The sequence below is a fragment of the Lissotriton helveticus genome, chromosome 6 (genome assembly GCF_964261635.1).
Source record: "Lissotriton helveticus chromosome 6, aLisHel1.1, whole genome shotgun sequence".
Classification (NCBI taxonomy): Eukaryota; Metazoa; Chordata; class Amphibia; order Caudata; family Salamandridae; genus Lissotriton; species Lissotriton helveticus.
The window spans coordinates 369,254,409-369,272,784 of NC_136067.1; the positions used below are offsets into that span (position 1 = coordinate 369,254,409).

The 18,376-nt window shown below is 44.4% G+C and overlaps 1 protein-coding gene across 1 annotated transcript in view; it reads left to right on the forward strand.

The window, feature by feature from the left end:
• The window catches only part of NOL10 (nucleolar protein 10), a 1,044,486-nt gene that overhangs the window by 435,219 nt on the left and 590,891 nt on the right, over window positions 1-18,376 (forward strand). The window contains exon 11 of the mRNA XM_078647803.1: window positions 11,764-11,913. Coding sequence (XP_078503929.1) covers window positions 11,764-11,913 — 150 coding nt within the window. The remainder of the gene's footprint in view (window positions 1-11,763; window positions 11,914-18,376) is intronic.

The following is an 18,376-nucleotide window of genomic DNA, read 5'->3' on the forward strand; positions in this document are numbered from 1 at the left end:
TTGGCTAAAAAGCCACAATTGGCCATATATGTTATACATGGCATGAAGCCACTTGTCCGCTGTGTTTAAACAATTTACAAAGTTGGCAAGTCCATTTAAAAAACTGCTTCTTTTCACACCTAAAATCAAAAGTAAACTTTGCACACATATTTATTGAAGGTTCGCTGACCTTATGCATTAAAACAAACATTCTCTATGTGAATAATGTTCTACTGTATGTAGTGGAAAATGTTATACTAAGATTCACAACTAAAGAACAACATGAGCTGCAGTCTAATATTCCATAAAAGAAAAAGAAAAGCACAGGTGGCAGTAGCAGGAGGAGCATTGAACAAACATGACCCATTCAGGACAGACACAAAACAGATAGCTAACACTCTAAAGAGAGAGTGAGAGGAGTTAAAGAACTTGTGTACTGTCTGTAAACAAGCATACAGAAACAGCCAAACCTCCTTTGGAATAACCATATATCCTTGTACTCGCATAGGATGATGAATCGTCCTTGCCTACCTAGTTGGTATGCTTCACTAGTGCATTCCACATCTAGCACTGGGAAGCATTTCCGAGCACTACTGTTCACTAGTTGTACAGTTTCCTAGTTATGGGTTCCCTAGTTTGGGTGAAGTTATGTCTCTATGTCAACCATTATTTTCTTCGATTATTTTCTTCGTTTGTTAAGCTAGCACACATATTTAAAATTGTGTAAAGGTGACCCGAAACAGTTTCTACTGCAGTCTCCCTACCATTATATTAAAACAGGAAGAGCCAAGCAATAGAGCATGCTTCTGTTTTAACTCAACATTGTTCAACACTCGAATCTTGCCCCTAAGAAGTCAGGTGGCTTCCTCAGGACTGTAGATCTCAGTTTCTGACATCAAATATTGTGAAACAGTCTTCATAGGGTAGGTGCGTTCAAGTTTCCTTTGATTTTTTTAAATAGAATATAGCAACCGCAGAGGAAACATCCCTTGGTCAGAAACAGTGCAAGTGTCCTTTTTCAGAAGATAGGTGTAGCTAGGGCAGCAGCATAAGCTTTCCCCATCACAGGACATGTACATGACATGTACATGTCAGGCAGCAGCAGTGCAAGTTTTACTTTCTCACAGAACGGATACATCATGACCATAGCAAAGCAAGCGTCCCTCTTTCACAGAAGGCAACAAGTGCAATCTACCATTCCCTGCAGTGCAGATTCGACAGGGCAGACTAGCAGAAGCTTTCATTGCTCACAGAACATGTACAGTTGAGGCATGAGTGACATGTAGTTTACTGATAGATCGCTTGAGTGTGTGCTTAACTCACCAAAATGAATAAATAGGTGGATGAGTTAGTGAATAAGCAAGTCCTGATGGTCCTACTGCTATCACTTGATGATCTGCGGTTTGTGATGATTCTTTGGTTTTTCATTTAGTGAGAAATAGCCAATACCTACAAGGGCAGTGTTTCCCAGGCTGTAGGTTGGGAACCACTGGTGGGTTGCCAGCTGATTTTGGGCGGGTTGTGAAAGTCCGAGCAAGAAATAAAGATCCCTTTGAATTCTGTGTTTATCTTTAACATTTGGTGCTTTGAAGACAAAGGTGAAATGACATGCTATGTGTCTTACAACACATTGTTGCTTATGGGATTGATGTTTACTTTTCTTTCTCAGATTGCAAAGTGAGAGGAGTTTTTAAAGTGAATTAAGTGACAATCTTGCTGGAGTACAGCAAAGTGTGATGACAATTTTTTGCAACACACATTTAGATTCCTGTCGATGAACTGTATTAATCCAGCAGTTAGGAAAAGCAAAAATGATGGACATTTTTTTGTAATTCTGAAGTGTGATGGAAACTGAGATTTTAATAGGAACAAAATAAATACAGACACTTTACTTGGTGTTGCCCAAACGATAAATATTCACAAAAACCCGTTTTCCACACATTTTCATTTGTGTGTGATGAAGCAGGGTTTCTGTTATCAGGCTTCAAGTATAATCATTAGATAACCCCTGCCTCTGGCCATATGGGCCTTTGTTAATCGTCGAAGATAAACGAGGAGCAAACATCTACATAGCAGTAAATCATAAAGTCTTTTTGGTTTTAGTCAAAAAAGAGAATTAGTGAGAGTTAAAGGATTTTATTTTTCAAATCCTTTGTCTTTGATATTTTATTCATTAGGCATTAAGCTCTAGAATTCAGCATTAAAAGTTAACATAATCTATCAATTGATATTTGATTATAAAATAGAAAACAATATTTGTTAGACTTAGTCAGTATAGCAAAAATCTCGCAAGCATGTAAAGGAAACTCCATATTCTGAATAAGTTGGAATAATGAAAAAAAGTGTCAGTTCAGATACCTATAAAGAGTTAAGATGAGAGAATCAGCGCACAAGCATATAGCCTTTGCATTGTAAGCTAGAAAGTATTTTCATCTCGAAGTTATCAGCAGACAATTCAGGAATCTAAATGAGGCAGCCTCTCATAAAGAGAAACCATCAGAAACTCAAAGACAAGTCTCCAGCAGAAAATCAGGGCAGGAATTCCCACCCAGCAATCTGGGGTCTGAGCTAAACTGAGGTCTGAGGTAGTCTACTCTAGGAACGCTCATTAATATAAACACACAAATTCTATGTTGCAACATTATTTTCATTTGTCTTCCTCATACTCCAATAGAATCTTAGCAACTCTTGGGAATGAGCAAATTCTCAATTTCTCAGTCTAGTACAATAAGCTTTCAGACATTGAACCTTGGGCAGGACCTTGATTTTGCCTTCACAGGATTGCTGCTGCTGGGAGGACCACGCATCCCAGATCCCCCCGAACGGCCGCAACGTCATCGGGGAGCGCCAGGGGCGCTACAAATTGCCCTGCACACTCCCGCACCGCGGAACCTTGATTTTGCCTTTACCGGATTGCTGCTGCTGGGAGGACCACGCATCCCAGATCCCCGAACGGACGCGCACGGCTGCAACATCATCGGGGAGCACCAGGGGCGCTACAAATCGCCCTGCACACTCCCGCACCGCGGGACCTTGATTTTGCCTTCACCGGATTGCTGCTGCTGGGAGGACCACGCATCCCAGATCCCCCGAACAGCCGTGCACGGCCGCAACGTCATCGGGGAGCGCCAGGGGTGCTACAAATCGCTCTGCACACTCCCGCATCGCGGGACAGGCGTGCGGATCGTGCCCGGACGAAGCCTGGACCAAGGGCGGGCCCATCTGAGCCCGTCCGAGACCGGAGGAGGCCGGGCTGAGCTCCCCCTCTATTATAATAATAATAATAATAAAAAAATGGTTTATAGCGCGCTTGGTGACGCCATCTCGGTGTGTCCCCGCGCTGAGGAAAGGAGGAGCAGCGAGCAGCCAGAAACGCCAGCAAATTCGCCACCAAGCTTTATGAATTGTACAGGTGAGTTTTTAGGAGACTCCTGGATTTGATCTCAGATTTTTCCAGTCTGAGGCAAATCGGAAGTTTATTCAAATTTAGAGCAGCAAAGACTCTAAAGGATTTACCCCCAAGTTTGGCTCTTTGTGCACGGGGAACCACCTGCTGTCCCGTGCCTACAGAGCGTAGGGCTCTCCTAGGCTTGTATCTTTGTATTAGGTCATGGAGATAGGTGGGAGCATTCTACCATAATATCCGATGACATGTGAGTAGAGCTTTGTACATCAGTCTCTTTTTGACTGGCAGCCAGTGTAGAGCCGCAAGAGCAATTTTAGATGCAGCTCTTTTCGGGAGTCTCAGAACTAGACGAGCTGCCGAGTTTTGAAGGACTTGTAAGCGTCTTAGACTTTTTTCTGTGGCACCCAAAAGCAGGACATTCCCGTAATCCATACGGGATGTCACGAGTGCCTGTGTCAGGGTGCGTCTGGCTTCAAGGGGAAGCAGATCCAAGGTTTGATAGAGTGTTTTTAACACCCCAAAGCACTTCCCCACTAGGCGCCGAATGTGGCCCTCGTAGGATAGGGTGGGGTCAACCCATATCCCCCGATTCTTAGCCTCCTTACAATGAGTGGGGGTAGGACCTAAACAAGGTCGCCACCAATTCGCTGTCCAATTTAGGTTAGTACCACCAACCACCAGTACCTCGGTTTTGGAGACATTTAACTTTAGGCAGTGCGAGTTCATCCATGTGGCCAGATCCTGCATACAGGCCTTAAAATTGGATGCTTCAGTTGAAGATGCTTGAGATAGAGAGATTAGCAGGTGGGTGTCATCAGCGTAGGAGACTAACTCCACTCCATACGCTTGCACCACCTCTGATAGCTGCTGTCAGCCGTACATCTGTTGAGGAATTTCCGGTACTGGGAAATGCATCTTAATTTCCTGGTGTTCGTCATCTTATTTGGTATTACGCTCATACTGTTAGTACTGGGTATCCGCTCAGCAGAGCTGTGTTTTCAAAATGACTCAAAGGAAAGGAGTTGAATTGACCCTAGGCGCTTTTATCTTAAGGGCAGAATCCCTCTTGACTCATGAAATTGTGTTAACTGAACGTCGCCTGTCTTTGGACCCTGTTTCTTTACAGGCTCGTCTGTCATTGGGTAGCACCAATCCAGCCAATACACTTCATTTATGACCACAAAATGTTACTGAGAGTCCTTTTCCCATCTTAAGATTTGTATCTCCACAACAGGAAGCGTCTGTTACGACTGTTGCTGCCGTCTCGGCCGCCCCCTGCATTAATACTAGAGCGCAGGCTGCTAAGTCTAGAGGGAATGTTAAAACGAAAATATTACCTAATAAACGGAAGCGAGCTGTGGGCATCCAGAAACCAACAACGGCTAAGCGCCCCTGTGCCGCTCATCCTACCTAGGAACAAATAGGGTTGGCTCTTAATCAGCAAGGCTGAGCCACAATTATAAATCAACAAAGAACAATTGCCTATACCGATACTGATTAACAAAGAGTTTGCCACCAGAGCAAAGAAAGTTTATCCGAGCTGGGATGTGCTTATAAGTAGCTTTTTATTAGAATATCTTAGTCAAAAAAACACAGGGGTATATTTGTATTAGTCATATACATTTAGAACAAGAGCAACACTTTTACATACACTAAATGCAATACGGACAAAGAACCAGTGAGTTTTAAAATTCAACATGCATGCCAAAGTCAGTCGTATCACAATCATACCTTACCATTCATACACAGAAAACATACAAATACAAATACACACACGATTAAATAAATGATAAATAATCGTGTGATGTATTAGGTCTGCTGCAGTCTATACAATTATGTATACAATAATATTTACAAGTGTAAATCAAAAATGAATCAGAAAAATCAAATGTCAAATTGAAATATATACAGCAATTTTTTTGTAAACCAGTAATGTGTCACTGTGTTCACACTAAAGGACAAAACCTATGAAAGGGAAGCAGACACTGAACATGGAACGGCCTACGCGTTTCAAATCCCCGAGGTTTGGCAGGGATTTTCGTCAGGGCCAGGTCATTCACTATGGAGAGTATCCAGGGAAGGAGTAAAACCTTGACGATATCTTGTGGTGTTGCAAGTTCAAGTAGGAAGGGGGCCGGATGATCGTGGCAAAATGCGTCCTTGAACAGGGACAGTACGTGCAAAAAATCCAACAAATTTTTGGGAAAAACGGCCTCGGTATGAAGCTCCGTCGGTCTCGATGAATCGGCGTCCCCTGTGGCACTATTCTCCCGCGCATGCAATTGCTCATCCTACAGCAGAACTAGTAACTGTCTCAAAAAATGTTAATTTGATTACAATGGGTACTCAGACTGACATAATTTTTGATGGATTAGGAAATGCAATTGGCACAAATAACATCATGGAAACAGCGCTTGTAAATTCTGATTAGAAAATTTTAGATTCTGCCCTGTCGCAAATTAAGGAGATTATTGATATGAATTTTGATCTATTATGGGGGCGGCTGCAAAGGATGGACTCTATTATGGACAATCTGACCAGTAGCAACTCATGGGATCAACACATCACTGCCAAGCTCTACTGTGTATAATGATATTGCAAAATCTAATTTGTGTTTTACGCGGGGAGATGGTATTAATCAAATTGTTTTAAAACCATAGCTCTGATCAAAGGACTAGACAGGATGTCGTCCAAGTGCTTGATGTTAGCATTATTAGAGACAATGCCAAGACCAATTATTCGAAACCCAACGCTGATGTTCTTCGCCTCCCCCCCGCAGCGTGCCCCTATGCGTTGGTCTTGGCATGTGTCCCATGTCTTACTGGCGACCAGAGGGAATCCTGGGTAGACCTACGGAACAAGTCAGTAGATTGGTTGGTTAAACATAAGAAATTCCATGCTTTTGGTATGAATGAAATCCTTATGGTTAGACGAGTTGGGTGGGTTGGCCACTCGCCCAAAAATATTAGCGGCGATAGCATCGTTATTAATTTTCGCAAACCCCAAATGGTTTGACGTTTATTAAGTACCCATGAGCAGTCGCAAGCATTTTCTACCTGTATTAGTGCAGTCCCGTTGGCATACTTCTACAAACCCCAACATACAACTGCCGGGAATGCCCATGTCTTCCCATTGGATCTCAATAGGTTCCAGGCCCTATCCAACCTAGACGCTCAAGACTGACAACCACTTGGATTGGTTGGTCAACCCCGTCCTGTTGAAAGTTGTTTAGGCCTTGAAACAGTTCCCCTAACCGACAAGTTGGCTGACCACTACCCAAGAATGATAAAAACACCTATATTTGCTGATCAATTGCAACAAGTAGAAAATCATGGAGGGCCTATATTGGTGGCCCCCATTGATATGTGAGATATCTCACAAACTCCAACTAAGCTTAAAACTGACACTAATTTGAAATGTCTTGAGTTGGAACGTAGCGGGTTTACAAACTAGGTTAGGTGATGAGGATTGGCTGCGTGTAATATCCGACCAAGATATAGTAATGTTCCAGGAGATATGGGCAACCCATGAATTACACATGGAGGGCTTTCGTTGTTTTAGCACAGTTGCTTCTAGGCCCAAATTTGGTCACCCCTCGGGGGGCTTATTTATTGGGATCAGTGTTGCTGCTGGAGGGAGTACGAAGGTCTTACCAACCTTACCAACCAATAGCCGTCATTTTCAGATATTGAGATATATTAGGAGTGTTTCTTTTTATTTGATTAATTTTTACAATAATGATTTTTTTATTCTATTCCAAATAGGACTTTTATTGAGCTTTTTAACTATATCGCTAAACTACATAATCGGCAAGGTCCGGAGGGGTTCACTGGGATTCTCTTGGGTGGCGATTTTAATGCAAAATGTACATTCCCTCTGCATGGTGCGTGCATACCCTCCTCTGACCCTGCTTTGCGCAGGGGCACTGAGCTAGCTACTTTCCTGGCCTGTTATAATTTAGTTAATGTCATGGACGTCGAGGGAGTTTTACCTGATACTAACTATAGAGCACCCACATTTAAAGGAAGGAATTGTTCTTCAACTATTGATTTCATTTTTATTACCCCTACTCTTGTGGATCGCTTAATGACCGCTGAAGTTACCGTGACGAATCACGGGGACCACAGCCCTCTTAAAATAGTCCTGAGATTAGCATCCCGCCCCGTATTCTCTATAGAATGTGGGGCCAGGAATATATTTAAGAGTAAAATGGAGGGATGTTGATAGTGACAAAGTGTTCCAAACTATAGTGAAGGAGAATATGCACTTAATTAATTGTTGCCTATCGACCTACGACCCATATCCTGGGGTAGTCAATGATTTTACCAATCTTTGTACGGCAATTAAAACTCACTTGTCAAAACCAATCCCCCGGGCAGACAATGCAGCAAGGTGATTCAATAATGAATGTTCAGAGGCTAATAGGAATTTACGGAAAGTTTTAACGTCCAGCCCAAGGTGCATGATGGATGTGAGAGCAGCCAGGCGGAGGTACACCACAGCAATTACTAATCGGAAGGGTGCTCTCCTGAACGATCGCTGGGAAGCCTTATCTAAGGCTGCTGCTATAAAAAAATGTAACACATTCTGGTCTGCTGTAAAGGACTTGCGCTCTATGGGCCAGCTATTGACACCGGTTAGCTGTACCATCGCGAGCGAGTTGTGGGAGAGCCACTTTTCTAAGATCTATGCCTCACCTGTACAAGGGTCAGAACAGTATGTATTGGGCCAATTGTCCGACCTCCAAATAACTCTGCCTGAGGTGGAAGACGCGATTGACCAGAGCCTGGGAAATAAGGCTCCTGGTCTGGACGGCCTGCCCATAGACTTGATTAAATGGCAACCATTGTTTTGGGCTCCGCTCCTCCTGAACGTTTTTAACAACTTGCCTTATGCACCGTTGCCGAGCACCTGGGCCATGAGCACCATTGTCCCAATTTTTAAAAAAGGGGATCGATCAGATCCCATTAATTATAGGCCCATTTCTTTGCTTGATAATACCCTAAAGATCTTGGTCAGAGTTTTATATAATAGGATCTTAGAATGGTCAGAGGACAGTGGTATCCTAGAGCCATGCCAATTGGGCTTTCGCAGTAAGGTCGGGACAATTGAGCAGTGTCTAAACCTAAATTTTAGGCCAGTTTATTTGGCCTTTATGGACTTATCGTCCGCTTTTGATTTAGTTAATAGCTCCAATTGTGGACCATTTTATTGGCCTATTGGCCTATGGGCTGGATGAGCCTTTGGTATATTTTTTGGCGATATCAAGGCTCAGGTTAGGTTCGGTAGTGGTGGTGAGGTGTCTTGTGCTATAGGGGTGGGCAGGGGTGTCAGACAGGGATGTGTTCTGGCACCCCTACTTTTCAATATTTACATCATGGTTTGAACACTTCCCTGAAAGCTTTGACAGCAGATGTCCTCAGAATTAATGGGATGCAGCAGCGGGTACTGCTATACGCAGACGATGCGGTCTTAATTGGCCGTACTCCGAACTCTCTGCGTATTTTAGTAAACTCCTTTGTAAACTACATGGGCAGCTTAGATTTAAGAGTTAATTAAAAAAAATCTTACATAATGTCATGTGGTCCTGGAAAGCCTAAGCTTAATTCAATTTGTGTAGGCAGCAAAAAATTGAAAACCACTAGCAGTTTCCCTATCTTGGGGTGGTCTTTGCTGCGAACGGCTCCTGGACTGAGCATTTGGCTCACTCCAGGAGCAAGTTCTCAAAGTCCATCAATTCAATCCTTAGTCTCCCACGACCAAAGAATACAGGTGCTATACTAGCCATTTAAAAATGTTTTAAACTACAATGTGTCCCTGTTGCCACTTATGGGGCTGAGATTTGGGGCAATGTGAATACACACTCAATAGGTTTTGCAGAAAGCTGTTGGGTGTCCCAATTTCCACCCCTCAATATATTTGTCACAGGGAACTTAATTTAAATGTTATTAATGATTTTATTAATGCTCGCCCAGCTCTTTTTTGGTTATCAGTTTGGAGGAATCAAGCTGCGTCTTTAACTAGAGTAATTATTAGTGACTGTCTTAAATGTGAGAGAGGAATGGATATTGCATGGTTATCGGGAGTGTACCATAGTTTGTGTAGTGTTGATAAAGGCAGCCTCTTCCTAAACCCAAGCACAGCCGAAACACTACACAAAAATGAGCTAAAAAGCGCACTCTATGCACTTTGTAACATAGAAAGGATTTGTATGGAATCAAAGAAATCCTTTGCATTAAGTTATATGTCCAGAGAATCATATAGGCATCCTTTACCAATGTATCTTACTCTACCAATGAGTCACTGGGAAAGGAGTCTTTTATTTCGCCTAAGAGCTGGCACTGTTAAATTTCTTTTATGTTTTTCGCTTGGCTATCAGCCCAATCTTGATCACGTACTTTGTCCATGTGATGGTGTGAGTGGCCAAACTGATTTACATTTTTTGTTCTCTTGTAAATATTATTTAAAATATACCAAGTAGTTTTTTAACCCCTTTTTAAAAAAGCAGAGACCTGTCTCTTTGGATAATGCTTATCAGTGGTTGCTTACCTTGAATATCGAAGAATTCGTTTTTCGCACGAGCACTTTTTTGAAAATTGCCACTCGAGTACGTAAGACGATGTGTAACCCCTGAATGTTTTATCCAGGTACGATCAGTATTATCAAATCAATTGACGACTTGCTATTGTACAATATTGTAAACTGAGTAATATGGAATTAATTTTATTAACTTTGATGTAAATTTGTGATTGTGCTTTTATGGATTTTTTGGAATCCGAATAAAGTTGAACTTGAACTTGAACCTTGAAACGTTACATCATAGATGTCTTGTTGTAGAAGCAGTCTTCCCATGAATCATTCTTCTAGATAACTCCTCTTCTGTCCGTGAGAACTCACTATCAACTATCTAATACATAACATACGCCTATTTACTAGCTTACGGTAGACTTCTGAAGTTGCAAGCACAAACAACTATTCAATGTGAAAAGGCAGGCCTTTTAGTGTTAATGTATTATTTTTTCCATTAATATGGCAACGATAGTTGAATAAAAACGAATGCAGCTCTGTTGGGTACTGTTCACTTAATTACCTGCTGTACGCTGTGGTTACTGTTATTATCGCTGCCAAGTTAGTTTATATGAAAATTAAAAATACATGTTTTGTTTTATTATTAAATAAAATATGGCATCAACAGTTAGGCTAACTTAATTCAGAACTTTACTCATATGCAGGCCTTCAACATTTAAATATAGTTACCTACTAGAAATTTTTAATTTAGCACATGTTTTATTTAACCCCTTGCATGTGGTGCGAATTTTCGCGCTGTGCGGCCGTTTTGAAGAGTGGGCGGGATCATGACGGCCCCCAGCCGTCATCAGCACACGCCCACCGTGATGCATGACGGCCGGGGGCCGTCATCAGCATGCAAGGGGTTAAACGTAAACTTGTGTGCATCAATAAGCATATTTTCAATGCGGATACAATTTTCTTTGTCATGTGCTATGTAGTTTAATCAGTAAAACAGTTTGTGTAAAGTTATTGGCCACTTCAATAGAAAATCTTGCTGTCTGTAAATGACAGTGCGCTTTCACACAATGCTTAAGTTAGAATAAAAAAACACCCACCTCATCCAATAAAGCTATGTGGGTCGCAAAAGTTTGTTGTTCCAAAAAGTGGGTCGTGGTTCTAAACATTTTGGGAACCACTTTACTAGAACATTGTTATTTGGAGCAGCCATGCCATATTTTATGCAACTATGATGCAAGCTGCACCATAGGTGCCAACCTGTTTATAAAGATTTTAAATGTGTGTGCTCAATGGGGGATTACAAGCCAAGCCTTGGTGCTGCATTTGTTCAAACCTTTGAGGGCATCCACCTCTCCCTTTAATTTCCACTAAAAACAGGCTATATTTTTGGGATTAGGACATTATAGGCCTGGACAGTCGGGTATGAATAATCTCAATTTCGTTTTCTTCTTGGGTACACTGCCAACTTTGAACAGTGGTACACAACAGTTTTTATCGAAATACCGACATTAATAATTCTTTTTTTAAATTACCTGTTTGCCACCTGGATGAAACCGTGTTCAATTTCTGCCTAATTTCATGTGCCTTTTTGAGCAGTCACCACACTAAGTAACACATGCTTAAGAGGCCAGAACATGTAATGAGTTCATAGTACTAGAGGGGTGATATTGAAATTGAAACATACCCAATTCCAGTTTTTATTTGCAAGATTTAAAGTGTACATTTGACCACCTTCCTCGCACCCATGCTTTCCCGAATTACTTTAATGTAAGGTATGCTCCATATTTATACTTTAAATGCACCTTTCTGGTTTTGTTTCTCTGATGCATGCCTTGTTTGTTTTTTTGCAGGTTTTGTTGTATGATCTCCGATCCAGTCGTCCATTAATTGTTAAAGATCACAACTATGGGCTGCCAATTAAATCTATACAGTTCCATGACAATTTAGAGTTGATTTTGTCTGCGGATTCAAGAATTATAAAAATGTGGAACACAAATACAGTAAGTATTGCTTTTGCTATTTTTAGCAGGGACCGGAGCTTGATGTACTTTCACAAGGAAATGCTAGGTAAAACTACCCTGTTTAGGCATGTGTTTTATTCTGAAATTAAATCACCCATATAAATGTTTTTTTTTCTATATGTGACTGTACTCCTCATTGGCTGCTGACATGCTATAGTAGAATTCTTTTTGATCTTGTTTACAGTGTCCTCTGAAGTAGAACCACACGTGATGAAGATTTGCTTATTTTAGACTCTTCGTCTCGGACTACTTTATCAGATTAAAATGCGCCTAATGTGAGTGGGCACGTGATCTGTTACTTTTAAATGTTAATCCAGATCAGACCAGGGTAAGCCGTCAGCCGACCACTTATATTTATAGATGCAGAATGACTTCTTAGCTTTCTGCTTCATGGTACATGCACACAAAAGACCAGCATTGAACTATGTCCTTGCTCAAATGCAAGGGGTATGCAGTGGTACTGGAAAAATGCATAAGATACTACTATGTAATGAGTTTTTTAATGTGGAAAATAAATCTGTTAGCCAGCTTGGGCACATATGCATAATATACCAATTAAGAATGTCTGCCATGACAAAAAGTTAAAACATAAACGCAACACTATTTTAAAAAGTATTTTAATGTTGGAATTTTCAGTCGGACTAAATTGTCAATTTCAAAAGGGAGGGAACCAGGAGCGTAATTGGTCCAGCATATGAGCTTGTTATCACATCTAGAGGATGAAGGAAGGTATGCACTTCCTAGTGAAAACTAAAAGTGAAGGACTATGCGGGATGGTTTTAAGGGAGGAATATGCTCCAATAGGAACAAGGGTCTTCACGCACCTGAATGGGTTTCATGCTTCATCATTGAGCTAGCTCCTCATCAGGCTGGCACCTCAATGCCCGACGGGCACCCACAGGTATCACTTTGCCAGAGATCTTTTAGACCAGCCATTTGATGGCGAGAGGGTGAGTGGGCTGATAATGTGGCGTAGATTGGTTAAATAAGTGTAAGACAAAAATGTATTAAAATAGGTGAACTAATGCTCGCAAATAAGACATTTAATGAATGAGTTCACTAGCCTAGTTAAAAATTATTATCGCTACCACAGGATATATCGGTCCTAGATAGCTTGGTGGACTATTGGTTTAATTGATCAACGTGTTTTTCACCTTGTATTAGTAAATAATGATTGTGTGGCAAATCTTCAGGACTTAAAAACGACCCTAATCTACAGTGCCAATTCTGTGGGTGTGAATTTTCAGTGTGAGATAACCAGTCCCTCAACCAATTTGTGGTAAATCGTGTACCTTATGTTTGATAAAACTCATCCTGAAACACAAAGACAAACATGATAATAAATTTTTGTCAATCACAAATAAGAGTTTCTGAGTGCAGCATGCAAACCAACTGTTAACAGCATGCCCCAAGGTAACGTGTATACAAAACAACCTGAATATAAATGACACCACCAAAAACACACAAAATGTGACATTTGTTTAGTTACAACATTGAGGTACACCTTCACTGTTGAAGTATAAGTAAAGAATAACATGGACTCGCCCAATTAGGGTAATGATTCAGCCCCTGCAAGTAAAAGCAGAGAGAAGGCCAGTTAGTGTCTTGCGGAGGAAGAATTAAGATTAGATTAGGCTCGTTTTACCATTTAAATGTGTTCTGGTCTCATGGATAGAAAATTCTTACATGAAGTGGAACGGCATCCACCGCGAGACCTACCCCGGGCTCTGCTTCCTTGGAGGGAGGCAAAGCAGTCGAGGAGGAGTCTATTTATGCGCAGTCCAATCAATGCGGACAAGCTACTCAGTGGAACACTGAAGCCAAGGGGCTTACAGTGTGGCGCTAGGAAATTGATGGGGACCATGTTGGAAGCATAAAAGGAGGATGGGTTCACTCCGATGGAGTTGTAGTACCAAAACAATGTTGCCAGATAGATAATAGTGTATAGGCACATGGGTTACCATCGCCATATTAGCAAATGTGGGCAAAGGGGTGGAACAATCCAACCAACCTGATTTTGAGATTACTATATGTAATATAAAGTGCCTATACCACATATGTGCCTTATTATTGGGAACTCTAAAGGAACTATTGTCGTGGATGAATTCATTGTTAACATGACAATCAATGGAAACAGTACTGGACCACAGTGATGGTGGGGTGTTAAGATCAAACGGCCTTCTCGAATGAAGGCTAAAAAGTATTCTTAATACTCCAGATGTAAGGTGATGCATGGAGAGCGGTTACAGGGGTCCACATGGGGCAGAATCAGAGCAACAGGCAGATGCATGACACCCATTGAGGTGTGTGAGGAACCTTGCTCCTATTGGAACATATTCCTCCTTTAAAACCCATCCTGCACAGTCATTTGTCTTTAGTTTTCACTAAGAACTGCATCCCTAGGTTCCATGTCTACATTATCAGTCTTCCTGAATACTGTACCTCTTTAACAAAAATGAACATAATCAACCTATTGACTATACACAAATTCGTTCTTTAATATGGTCCCATTTTACGTTGGTACCTGAGCAAGACAGCGTATTGACCCAAAATACCGTATTTTTTTCATTACTCAATTTGCAAGGCCTCGCTGCAAACGTAAGTTTAATTTTAGGCGTGGTGCATATTTGTCTTCTTTTCAATGTGTTCCATGTGCACCTTTCATTCATCATTAGCAGTATAGAGTGGCGTTAGAAGCACCTTTCAGATTTCCCTAACACAGCAAAATACAATCAGGCCACATAATGTCATACCTGCTGCCCAACAATGTGTTCTTTATCCATTCCCCTGCTTGCCCCTCTGACATAGGCAGTTCTTTTTCTAAACAATTCACATGTCTCTCTGCCTACAGAGACAAGATAACAGATTCAACTCTTTCCTTTTCATGTTGTATCTCTCTTTAATACCCAGGTTTGTGATTTATGGTGTCCACAACCTGATGGCTTGATAGTAGAATCACCTAATACAGTGCTCTTTCACTTTTAGCCCACTCCTTAAAAAGCCATTCATTTTATTGATGAAGGCATCTAGGGCTCCCCAGTTTACGCCTTTTCTGACACAAATTGTTGCAGAGAGCATTCAGTCTCAGTGAAGTGCCCACATGCAAAGCTGTGGGCAACTATTGTATCTGGATTCGACTGTTGCAGAGTAGTGTTGGCAGGGAATGGTTTCAAGCAGTATGGCAGATGAAGATCTGAAACCGTAAACGGAGAAATAGCAATAAGTAAACTAAAGACGCCTGTCTGTTTCTCCAACTGCCACAGACTGCTCAGTTCTCTTATCCCTTATTGAGTTGGATGTGTACCTTCAATGCAGTAAAGTGACTTAAAGAAGCACCCACTAAGTCAGTCTAACACCTGCACTACTGGTGAGAACTTGATGTACCATTGGGAGCTGGATAATCAATCAAAATGCTCCCTTTGTGGGCTATAACTATATTATGGACTTGGTAAATAAGCATTCTGTGGTGCCTGCTGTCCCCAGCCTATGTGCAAGCACTGGGGGAATTAGAGAGGGGAGCAGGAGTTAAATCTTATCTGACTTATAGAAATAAAAGTGCTCCACTGTCGTTGTCACCTTCTGCCTCCTCCTCTGAATCAGCTATTTCAGAAATGTATGTCCTCTGATTGCATTGGTGATGTTGATAAATGTACTATTAAAGAATGTGTTTACCTCTTGGTGCCATCAGGCTTCCATTTCCGTTCAGCAAAGCAAGGGAGGTTCTCGAACAGTCATGTCTAAAATGGGGGTTTTGGTGAAGGAGGCAGAAGCAACTGAAAATGGAGCGATTTCAGCTGCTGCGCAACCTATGGTCATGGTCCTGCTAATACCCGTAGTTCCCTTACCTGCAGGACAATAAAGGCTGTTAATTAACCCCCACTAGTTATGCACCCTTACCTGCGACCATAACTGCAGGGAGGGTTTTTAACCGCCTTTATTGGTCGCAGGTTCGGGCACTAAAGTTAATTTGCAATACTGAAATGTTGAGAGCTCCATTGAAAATAATACTTTGTGTAGGCCTTCTGTTCCAACATTGAAATGCTTGACTTTTTGTTTCTTCCAGTTTAATTTAGAAAAGTCTAACCTCTGGGGGTGGAATTTTTGTGACCAGCTACGGTTGGGAGAGACACTTTGCTTATATTAGATTAGGTCTCCAAACTAAGAAAATAATTCCTGTAATGAGTTAACAGGTGTTGTGTGTTGGGGCGTGGCTAGCCAGCCAGCATGGCGGACGTGTCCGTGTAGAGCTCCAGCGCTTTGCCCCTATTTATCCTGAAACTTACCCTGTGGAGGTGCTTTCACAGCCCAAGCTGCACGGAACTGGTGTGGAGACATAGCGGGGATCCTGCGGAGCAAAGCAGATCCCGCATCGGGGCTGAGGCCGTGAAAGCGGAGTCCGCCGGCGGGCGGAGACACCGAGGCCTGCAACGGAGTGGCGCGGAAGGCATCTGGCGGCCGTTGGGGTTGCCGAGCACCGTTGTGTGGTGTTGGGTGTTGCTCGGAGCCCAGGCGGCCTGTACATCCTACACCGGAGCTGCGGGAAGTCACGAGAGGAGAGGCTGCTGGCCGCGATAGACGAGCGGCGTATCGTGCGGACCGAGGGAGCGGCGACTCCTGCAGCCGGCCGGGGCTGGGGCCTGGTACCGCCTCCTGTGGAGACTGGGAGCGGCGGGGGCTTGTGGCCTCCCCGGGCGCGGCTGCCAGGCGGAGACAGACAGCTGAGCGGGTGAGGAGAGGGACCTGGAGCGGACCGGAGGAACCCTGTGGCAGTGTCCCATCACCCTGAGGAGCCGAAGCGGTGACAGAGGGGACCGGTGGCTCCGGATGTTAGACTGAGTGCTCCGGGACAGCCGCTTGTGATACGTGTCGGCTGGGCGGCACAGCAGACTATAGGCCGCGTCACCCTGGATCGGCGGCAGCACAGAGAGACTACGGCCCGGAGCCCGAACCGCCCTGCATCGCGATGGAGCCCCAGGTGCGTGACTAGGGTCGAGGGTTACATCAGCGGAGGCTGCAAGAAGGGGCTGCCCAGGGGACAGAGGCGGACTGCGGTGATCGTACCGGGGCCTGAACAAGTGCTGAGTTAGACATTGTGCTGTGTGGGCTGCGGTGACGAGTGGTGTCCTGCGGTTGGCTGCACTCGGCGCCCTCAGGTTGAGACCCTATGGATAGAGTTGTGAACTTACAAATCGGCTCACTGGACCCGGCGCCATTTTGATGCTGGCGCCATTTTAGCTGGTGTTGATCCTTAGGAGGCCGCCCCTGGTGCGCGATCAGCGCCGTGCTCGGGGAGGGCACCGGGCACCCAGGACTGCACAGGACAAGTTGGATTCCACTACGGCGGCGCTGTGACCTGCGCTGCTGGGAGACACCGACGTGGTGCAGTGGTAGGCTGCTGGGTGCTCCGGGACAGCCGCTTGTGGTACGTGTCGGCTGAGCGGCACAGCGGCCTGTAGGCCGCATCGCCCTGGATCGGCGGCAGCGCAGAGAGACCTGTGCCTGGGGCGCAGAGCCCGAACTGCCCCACATCGCAGGGGAGCCCCAGGTGCGTGGCTAGGGTCGAGGGTTACATCAGCGGAGGCTGCAAGGAGGGGCTGCCCAGGGGACAGAGGCGGACTGCGGTGGTCGCACCCAGGCCTGAACGAGTACTGAGTGAGACATCGTACTGTGTGGGCTGCGGGGACGAGGGGTGTCCTTCGGTTGGCTGCACTCAGCGCCCTCAGGCTGAGACCCTTTGGACAGAGTTGTGTACCTACAAATCGGCGCACTGGACCCGGGCACCATTTTGACGCTGGCGTCATTTTAGCTGGTGTTGATCCTTTGGAGGCCGCTCCTGGTGCGCGATCGGCGACGCGCTCGGGGAGGGCACCGGGCACCCAGGACTGCACAGGACAAGTTGGATTCCTCTACTGCGGCGCTGTGACCTGTGCTGCCGGGAGACACTGAAGGGGTGCGGCGGTAGCTTACCGACGCGGGACACTGGTGCAGAGGCCTCTGGAGAGACGGAGAGGGCACACCCCTGCTGGAAAATGCGGTGCAGGTCAGTCAATTGTCAGAGGCACCCGTGGGGCAGACGCAGGCTTTTGGGCGCTGGGGCCTGGCCCGTGCTGGCGCTCGGTCCGAATCGGCGACCCCTCTGGCCGCAACTGGTGGCACTGGACTGGTGAAGTGTCCTCTCCTCTGGGACTCTGGTGGGGGCCTGGCGCTCTGTGTCGGGCGGCTTTCGGCAGGTGTGGATGCCTTCTGCGCAGCAGCTGGCGATGGGCAGACTCAGAGATAAATCCCTGCAGGAGCAGCAGGTAGCAGATGGACTGGGCTCGTCGCATGGATCGCTGGGTGACAGTCTGGGCCCGGCGGCGGCCCTTGCGGCCAAGATGGATTCCGTGCTGGCAGCGGTGGAGCGCATAGGCACCACGTTGGAGCAAACAAAGGTATCCCTGGA